Below are 9,460 nucleotides of genomic sequence, written 5' to 3' on the forward strand. Positions count from 1 at the left end.
ATTTTTACTGAGGCATGCGATAAGCAGATTCCACACCAGCTAGAAACCTGGAGCTACACTGACACATTCTTGTGTAGGTGGCACTCAAAACTCCAATGAATTGTCATACTCAAGTATGTTTAATGGTAAAGGGAGTTTAATATTTATACAGCATCACACAAAAAGTTACCATAGTAAAATGTACTACATAAAGCTCTGTAGCTTCTTTCCTTTATAGTGCAGATATCGCTGTTGAAATTCATACTCTGATCAATAATCAGAAGTACTGCACAAGTTTTCTATAGTGGTATATCTGTTTCCTCAAAGTAATCCTACTAAATGAGTTTATATATACCACTTTAGAGTATTTTTTTGTTACTGTAATTTTACTTCAGCAGACTATTTTACAGCAAAGATAACATTTATTTTCTTCTTTTGTGGTCCCGATGTCTTTGATCAGGAGAACGTGATTTCCTGGAGAAAAAAAACAAAACCAAAAAAAACACACATTTGAACCAAGATAAATGCTATTTTAAAATCTATAAATACACATTTTTAGACGTTGTTGGAAGGGTGCATGTTTTTTCTATATTTGCAAATACTGACATTTGCATCTTGGCTACATACCTCTTCCTCCTGGAATCCCGATCCCGGCTTCTCTTCCGTCTGTGCCGTGAACGCTCTGCATCTTTCGAGCTCCCATGCGACCGATGGGACTCCACTGAGGCTGACCTCCTGTCATCTGATTTTCGTCTGGGAAAATAAATAAATAAAATACTGCATACAGCGCATGTTTCTTAGGATCACTGCTTAACAGAGTTGATCTCCCGCTGGGGGCCAGAGCTGCTTGGTGGACCACACCCACTTTCTTGTTCAACAAGGAGATGTTCTGCGGCTACCTGCCGGTCCATTCAGATAATACTATCAATCCTGAGATTAATGGTATGCTAGCAATGGAGAAGGACACTAGGCTAAATTTCTTATGAATATAAAAAAGGATGTGGTACTTTTGGCCATGGCTTCCTTACACATTTGCCTATGCAAGGGGTATACTATCTAACTGCAGTGACTGAAACTCATCATACCTCTGTGATGTTGCAGTGCGAGACAGGCTGCCTTCCCTGCTGTGTCCTTGTGCCTTGTGGGGTGTCTCGTCCTCGAGCTGCCACAGCCTGGCCAGCTCCCCCGAGTGCACGTCAATCACCTCTCGAATAACCTGCAATGAGAATAGACAATTGTACTCTAGTCCTTGCTACCAGAAGGCAATTTAAAAAGAAATTGTAATTGGCAGTCTTAAGATCTTAAGACTAAAGAGGAAAGGATTACCATCTGTATATGGCAGGATTAAGATGATGTAGATAGATGCCAACAGAGTTCTACATTTAGTCATTAGGCCACGTTACAGGAGTGTTTTACTTTTCTCGAGAGATATCTGTTCCTCGTGAAATAAACGTGGACATGGTGCCTTTTTGTGTTCACATGTAAAGCCTCACTTCCCTTTGGAACGCCTACTTTTCCCCGAACGCTACGCAAATAAAGCAGCGGGGGAGCATATTTTGTATCTATTCATACCAAATATTGCATCCTCATTTGCACTGTACTTGTAGGACTGCTTCTGCTTAACAAAGAATTGGAATATTGAGTAGTGTTGTTAAGTCGCAAAAATTCCACACCACATTTTATTTTGAGAGTGTGTTAAACAATGTTCGTGTTGTGCATTGTATCAAGCTGCCTCATCATATCCTCTTCCCTTAGGGATATTAACACCTGACTCGCTTCAGACGTTTTGACAGTTTGGAAAGCTATTTGGAAGTGTATTCTGAAGTACTGTACAGTAGCTGTAACCACCTGAATTCACAAGCCCATGATGCAGTTTATCAAACATTTAGTAATAGTTTTATACAGAAACTTGGTAAATACAATCTGTATGATACTTTACAAACACATTTATATCTGTGTATGATTAGCATTATGCAAAGTTCTAGGGAAGACAGAAAAAATTGGGTTATTTGCAACATTAATCTGATAAAGGAAATACTGCAAACAAAACATTCATTTCCCTGCTCCCATCTTTGGACCATGGTAACTTAAATATTCCTATGTGACTTTTATAGCAGATTTATAGCAGATTTTTGAACGAGCTAATTAACATTTTCCCGAGAAACTTGTATTTACATGTGTAAGCGGGCGCTGATTTCATGAGCATTTCCTGGAATCTCACAAGAAATGGAGACTTTCACGGTAAAATACTGAATCCGTTTTTGGGACATTTTCACGAGCTTTCCTTGCCAAGTTTCACACGCATTGTCCATTCACTTGAAACAAACCAACATGTAAACTGGCCTATTGTCGAGTGTGAACTACTTGTTATTTTTTAAGTCTGAGACTTATTTTGGTGTAAACGTTTGTTACAGTTTATCTATTAATACAGCTTCCCCTCCATTTTACAATTCGCTAATTCAGAAACGTAGGCCATGTTGACAGCAAGTTGTGTGTACTATACTGAGCAAGCACCATTCCCTATCCTCCACATTTTAAATTTGTTACCACATTGTCATTTTAAGGCAAGTTTCAAGGGCTTTCTGCCAAAAAACCAATTGGCGTATCACGGATGAGCAATCCCTGTTGGTCCACTTGAGTTGGACTTACCCGTGTGTAAGCTACAGTGAAAAAAAAAAAAAAACAAAGGAGCACCAAAGTTCTTGTTTGCAGACGGATCTAGGGAAAACCCCAACCATTTAAAGACTAAAACACTCCTGTTCATAACCAAATAACCAACCTCTGCTACAATGGGTAAGTAACCAATATCAGACCAGTGGCAAATACTTGTTTGATGTAAGTGCAGAGTATCCACAAAAGAAAGATCTGTCAGTCCTATTGGCTTATTCTGGTAAGGATTTATAAATACATTATTTAGTTTGCCATTGTTAAACCTTACCTCTGTGTAAGACTTTTTTGTAATATGGACATTTTTGGCTCTGTAGGACTGGCGCCTCCTCTTATAGTCCCTCATTTCTGCAAGAACCTCAAGATGCGATTTTGGACAATTCAGGTCCTCATCTACAGCAAAACAGATTTATTTAAACACTGAGTACCAACAGGTTCTGTGCAAAAAGACTGGCAGAAAGAAAAAGAGCAGACCCAAAGAGTGGGTTTGTTATAGGCAAAAAAAAAAGTCTTTATTTCTGTAGTAGGCATTTTCTTTTTTCTCCTTTAAATAGTGTTCCTTAAATAATTAGCTAGAACATAAACGATCAGTTCCTTGCACTTATCTACGACAAACATCCAACACATTACACAATTATGGAAACTGAGCAGAAAAAAAAAACAATGATACATACCTCGTTTGAGCTTATCCGCTAAATCCACGTACAAATCGTCATTTTCAGCAGACTCCGTCTTAGATTTCTGTCGGCTGGTCTCTGCGATCACATGATTGTAAATGGCAAGCCGATCCGCCACGGTCAGGTCACAGATTGCACGCTTGTGATTCTCAGGCACTTCCACAGGAGCTGAAGAATACTCACCTACAGTACACAAACAATTTATTTATACATGTACTGAACAGAAAGCATTGGGGAAAGGAGATATATGGATATGTCTATAGTTCAGTTTAATAAACAGGCCCCATTATCTGTGTTTTTAATCAGGGTATTTGGCATGTTTTATAAAGATGCTAATTTCCGTATTTTATCTTTGGGGCTGTCTCCGAGCTAGCCTGATCAAGGCTGAATTCGTTAAACAAGCCTTCTGTTGCAGTTTTTATACTTTTATACTGGCTTCATTACATAAATACTGCCTTACTCAGAGACTGCCCAAACGTAAAATAAGTTGGTGTCTTCATTCAACATGCCAAATATCCATGAGGTCCGAGTAAATAAGAAGTACTAATTAAGAAGACATTGATTAAAAGGGAATGGGAATTGGAAACTGGTTTTAAAAAGGATCTTTTTTTTTTTTTTTTTTTTTTTTTTTTTTTAAAGAAACTGACCCCAATCCTCAGTGTAAACCACCTGGAGATTTTGAAAGTTACTGAAAAACATTGGATACTTTTCTGTGTCTTACAAATGTCTCCCATTACGTACAGGAAAACAAGCACTGAACTTAAGACGATGGAGAACTGTGTTGCAATTTGCCAGAAGATTTATTCCAAAACAGCTTGTTCTTTGTAAGACAAGTTTCAAATTCACATTAACAACAAGAGAAGGAATAATGCTACAGATACAAAGGGTTATAAAATTGATTTAAAACCTCTGTGGCTTTTTACAGAAAAATATAATCTTAATCCCACATGCAGAGATACAGCACAACAAACAGAGAAATGAACTAAACCAATGCTTGATCACGTAGATAAGGCATTGTCATCTCTCGTCTTTCACGCCTTGTTTACAACAAAAGGCTTTTACATCACAAACGACACAACGTACTACTGTGCCTTCTTGCCAGTGCAGTTGAATACTTAAAGCACCAGTCTCCTTGCAGGTTCTTGGATTCAGCTAAAAAGCTTACTACTCAGCTGCTTTTCAGCCATAAGCGACATGATTTGTTTGAAAGGATATCATTTTGAAAGGATACTGCATGTAAACAGTGGTGCAAGTCTGTATATGAGAACAGTCATGTTCACCCTTCCTCTTATACTCACCCCTGTTACTGAAAGAGAAAATAATACAGTAGTAACATTACAATTATTTAGATTATAAACAAACACATGGGGCGAACGTATTTACCCCAGTAAGAGGAAGTAGCTTAAAATTCCATTTAGTATGTCTTCAATCCTTGAGCTGATTGCAATGATGCAAATCTGTTTATTCAATCCGACAAGGAGTTAAGAGCTGCTCTTCTGTTCTACTTGGCTGCCATAGACACATATAACGTAGGCTTGATCAGGCAAGGACTTTCTATTAGTATTAGTAAGTGACAGCATCATATAGAGCACTGCTGTGTATTGCCAGAAAAGCAAAAGGAAACATTAGTCAGTGTCAGATTACTAGATGGTGCTCCTCTTACATCTATAAAAGACAACTAGAACTGAAGAGCAACTCCTGAACCCAGATGAAATCAATTTACTAAAGAAGATTAAAAAACAGACTATTTGCCAGAAGAACCGCATCATAATTTTAAATTATGAAAATGAAATTTCAAGCTACTTGCTTTAAGTTTGTAATATCTTTTCAAAAAAACAAACTTAGAAATTAAAGTACATTCCTAGATTTTAATGACGCTTTGTTAGAACTTTAAAAAAAATGGTGCAAACAAAGCATTTAACAAATGCCATCTTGTATTCCAAGTACTATTAAAAAGCACATTGATAAGACCCTTATTGCATATCAGTTTACCCTGGACTTGTATAACTTGAACTAACAGCAGAACTGTAAGATATTCAGGCAAAGAAAGCTGAAGGTGTAGGTTCTCTGCAGGTACTTGTCTTGCTTTACATGTGCTTAATTCACCTGGGGAAATATGTACCCATTCCTCAGAAGGTGCTTTGTGTTCAACTACTGTAAACTTGAGCAAACCAAAAATAAGCAATGACAATGTTACAAAGTAAGCTTTGCTCTTACTTTGATTGTTCTTTCCGTCTTCACTGGCTTCTGCTTGTAGTATTATCTGGCTCTGCAAACTTCTGTCTGCAAACCAACCCCCCCCCCCCCCCCAAAAAAAATCATGTTCATATATGGAATGTAAAGAAAGTTAAAATGCAATTTTAATTTCCACAATTAAATACTGAAAGAAAAAAAAAAAAAAAAAAAAAAAACTCACCAATAGTCATGGTGGGTATGTTTGCCTTCTCATAGAAAACAGACGGATCATACATTTCTGCCTGAGGGAACAAAGCTAGACATTAATACACTCTCCAATTTAGAAAGGCACAATATTGAGCTTAAGTAATAGAGAAGAACCCCTCCCACTAGATCAACAGTTAACTAATGCAGCCACTAGCAGGATTGTGTGGCCTGTCAAAAATCTCTCTCCTTTTTGCTTTGTGTCAGTGCTCATTGGTTGATCAACTAGATAAGTCTTTAGTGAGAAGAAACTATCTGAATATTCAAAACGAATTAGAAGGCATACATCGAAGTCAGTGTCTGTCACATAGTTAATAGATATTAGAAAGACGTATCAATGTGTTTTGCCTTGCACCAATTTACCACCTTGCCAGAATTTGCACCAGTTTCTAAAATGGCAAGTGATGTGTGGGATTAACATAAAAAACAGGATCAACAAAGTGCTGCTTCAGATCTGGCAAGTAATGCAAGTGTGTGTCACGCTTTCCAAACAAGGCCCAATTTGCAAGGTAAATGTTACCTGTACCGTCAACGTTTTGTTGTGATCCTATTGACTAGAAAGTAACACAGTTTTTAGTTGTGTGTACACCTTTAACAAAAAGGCATAAGTAAACCTCTGTGATGCTATTCCTTCATGAAAATGTGGTTTTTGCCACTGTTTATTGAGAAAAAACTACAATGAAAAACTATTTTTTTAGCTGGAAATTGTGCAGCATGTGAACACAACAGGAAAGTGAAAGCAGTTTTTGTATTTATGTAACTTAAATACGTTAATGTACTTTAGATTATGTATTGTATTTGTTTATATAAACTACCGATTAAACCATTAAGTTTTTATCCTGTTGTCCGAGCAATAATATTAATTTTAAAAATATTTGTGTCTCCAGTTTATTAATAGAAGGGACTGGCACCAAGATCCAGTAGAGAAACACTTGTGCACGCGTCTCTACTTTCTTTTTTTTATGATTAGTATTTTGGGAAACAGCAGTGCGGCCACAAGTATTGCAGGCCGCCCTAGTCTGAGGCCACAAAGAATGTTTTAAAAGCACTGCACTACACTTGTTACTCATTTTACTGACCTGCTCCTCTTTTGAATATCCCAGTTTATTCAATCGACAGAATGCCACATGCTTTTCCAAGGATTGCTTTGGGATTATATGATGGAAATCATATGGACAAACAGTAGTGGGCTCAAGCTGGAAAAAACACAGAAACATTATCAGTTTGTTCGTTTCTTGGACATCGCAAGTGACATAGGGGCAAGCAGGTTTCTGGCACGCAAATCAACAAGGTCTGATTTCTAAAAAAGCAGAAATAAATACAAGAACAGGTCAATATACCCTACCTGAGCGATGCTGCCATCAGTGTTAGGGCTCCACCCAAATGCTGCAAACAGGCCATCTAGCTTTTTCTGGCAGTTCTCTGTGAATTCTGTCAACTCCTCTAACTTTTCTAGGCGGGACTGTAACTTCTCTGACAGATCAATATCGATGGCATTATCACACATTGTTTTAATTTTAAATAAGAATTTTAAATAAGAAAGCAAAACACGCTGCAAACCACACAATCCGACCAAACAACCAGACGTACAGGAAACCGGAACTGGCATAAAGCATGTGACCATCAAGCATATGAGCAGAAGCTGCGCGGTCTGCGTGACCTCTGATGTCAAATCTGGCTGTGGTCACACAGACGGCGAGCTTGAACGGTTCTGTGCACAATGACAAAAGTCTTCGCGTCATGAACGCACCCACTGCGTAGTAGCAAAGATCTTCGAAAAAGACAGGATAGTCAACTCCGCCTTTTCTTCTGTCCATGTCGAAGCGGTGCATCATGGGAATCAAAAGAGTTCCGGTAGCGACTTTTCCCCTATCTGTATAATGTAAAATCTGCCTCATTTCCTATTCCAAGCTTTCTCTTTTTAAAACGATTGCATTTTTAAACACGACTCACCTAGATTTATTTGGAGACACACCTCCTTAACACATATGTGTTATTATTTATACGATCAATGTTTTCACCTGGCCTGACGAGCTCTTTATCGCCGAAGTGCAGACAGAAATTGCCACTTCATGCATATTCATGAGCAGTCAAGACTGGGGCGTGGTTTGGTTGTCAAGGAGAGACAACAACTAGTACTACAGTATAAATAATGCCTCGGAGGTTGTAGCAATATTGAAAAAAAAATAGTAATATCTCCCTTTTCACGTAAATTTACATCTTTTTAAATGAAGCAGTTGCTTAATTAATAAGACATAACTATACAAAGTATTTTAATAATAGACACTATTTTCAATAATATAAATTGTATTTGTAATAATAGACACTTTTAATAATGCGTAAACAATGGATCATATATATATATATATATATATATATATATATATATATATATATATATATATATATATATATATATATTAGCTCAAAGAGCCAGCTGCCCATATATATAAGGAGAAAGGATATGAAACAGATGTCACAAGTGACGGTTTATAATCTCTGTATTTTGTTGTGTGTTTTATTAGTGAATTTGGGGCTAGTTCTGCTGTGCACTGTGACCTTGCGTTTGGGTTAAGCACTTTCCCCACAGTTAATAGGAAGTCCCGCCTTACTTGCCAGTCCAGCCAATGATAGTCATTGGCTGACTATAAAAAGGGAAGAACAGGGACCAGAAAAGAAGACAAGTGTTTTGAGAAGAAGTGAGCAATGTGTCTGGAGGAATAGTGAGGTGACAGCAGCACAGAGAACAGTCTAAGGTTGATTGCAGGAACAAAGAAACGGGTTTAGAGTTTGTTGTTTTTTTTTTTGGGGGGGGGGGGACTTGATTAGGATGTTTGTTTTTTGGATTTTGTGGGTTTATTGTTTTATTATCACTGCCACTGTTGGACTGTGTTTGAGCTACTTTTTTTTTAGTTTTTTGTGGCTTTTGCTATTGTTTTAAACTTGTTGCTGTGTGGTTTTTAGTATTCTATTTTTACCCTGTTGAGAAACAATACATTGTTTTTATCTATCCAAGCATCCAGTGTGTGTATATTGGAACCTGGGGATAAAAAGAACCTGCATAGGGAAATTATTATCTACTTGGTCAACAAGGTCCTTGTCCTTGCCAAACCCAATTAAGGTGGTGTAGTCTAAAAAGCAGATGTCACAAGTGATGGTTTATAATCTCTGTATTTTATTGTGTGTTTTTATTAGTGAATCTGGGGCTAGTTCTGCAGTGCACTGTGACCTGGCGTTTGGGTTAAGCACTTTCCCCACAGTTAGTCATTACAAATTCTACAAGCAGGTTTACTATGGTTACCCCTGGTCACCCCACCTGTGACGCAGACTTCAACCTTTGACAAGCTTCTTAAACAAATACATCTTTTTAAACTAAGCAGTTGCTATTAATTAATGGATACAGACAACAAATAGACAATGCTTTTTTTTTAAATTACGCATTTAAGAACATAAGAAAGTTTACAAACAAGAAGGCCATTCGGCCCATCTTGCTCGTTTGGTTGTTAGTAGCTTATTGACCCCAGAATCTCATCAAGCAGCTTCTGGAAGGATCCCAGGGTCTCGGCTTCAATAACATTAGTGGGGAGCTGGTTCCCTCACAATTCTCTGTAAAAACGTGCCTCCTATTTATTTTCTATTCTAAATACCCCTTTATCTAATTTTTGTTTGTGACCTCTATTGCTTATTTTTTCAGGTCG

The 9,460-nt window shown here is 37.6% G+C and overlaps 1 protein-coding gene across 2 annotated transcripts; it reads right to left on the minus strand.

Annotated features, from left to right (window-relative positions):
* Window positions 1-118: 118 nt before the first annotated feature.
* On the minus strand, window positions 119-7,570 carry snrnp48 (small nuclear ribonucleoprotein 48 (U11/U12)). Of its 2 annotated transcripts, XM_033998911.3 has the most exons (9): window positions 7,108-7,570; window positions 6,842-6,958; window positions 5,740-5,800; window positions 5,541-5,606; window positions 3,321-3,506; window positions 2,918-3,039; window positions 1,065-1,195; window positions 607-732; window positions 119-453 (listed from the first exon to the last, which is right to left on the minus strand). In XM_033998911.3, the coding sequence occupies exons 1-9, from the start codon at window positions 7,384-7,386 to the stop codon at window positions 402-404; spliced, it is 1,140 nt and encodes a 379-aa protein (XP_033854802.3). In that variant the 5' UTR covers window positions 7,387-7,570; the 3' UTR covers window positions 119-401. The 2 variants fall into 2 exon arrangements, with proteins under 2 accessions (XP_033854802.3, XP_058878313.1); XM_059022330.1 differs by lacking the exon at window positions 5,541-5,606.
* Window positions 7,571-9,460: the final 1,890 nt, after the last annotated feature.

The sequence above is a fragment of the Acipenser ruthenus genome, chromosome 4 (genome assembly GCF_902713425.1).
Source record: "Acipenser ruthenus chromosome 4, fAciRut3.2 maternal haplotype, whole genome shotgun sequence".
Taxonomy (NCBI): Eukaryota; Metazoa; Chordata; class Actinopteri; order Acipenseriformes; family Acipenseridae; genus Acipenser; species Acipenser ruthenus.

Excerpts from the sequence above, each read along its gene's own strand:
- snrnp48 (XM_033998911.3), bottom strand. The coding sequence starts at position 7,386 with ATGGTCACATGCTTTATGCCAGTTCCGGTTTCCTGTACGTCTGGTTGT. Across the intron at positions 3,507-5,540 it reads AGACGGAAAGAACAATCAAA|GTGAGTATTCTTCAGCTCCT; the intron begins GTAAGAGCAAAG and ends TGTGTACTGTAG. Across the intron at positions 3,040-3,320 it reads AGCGGATAAGCTCAAACGAG|ATGAGGACCTGAATTGTCCA; the intron begins GTATGTATCATT and ends GTTTTGCTGTAG.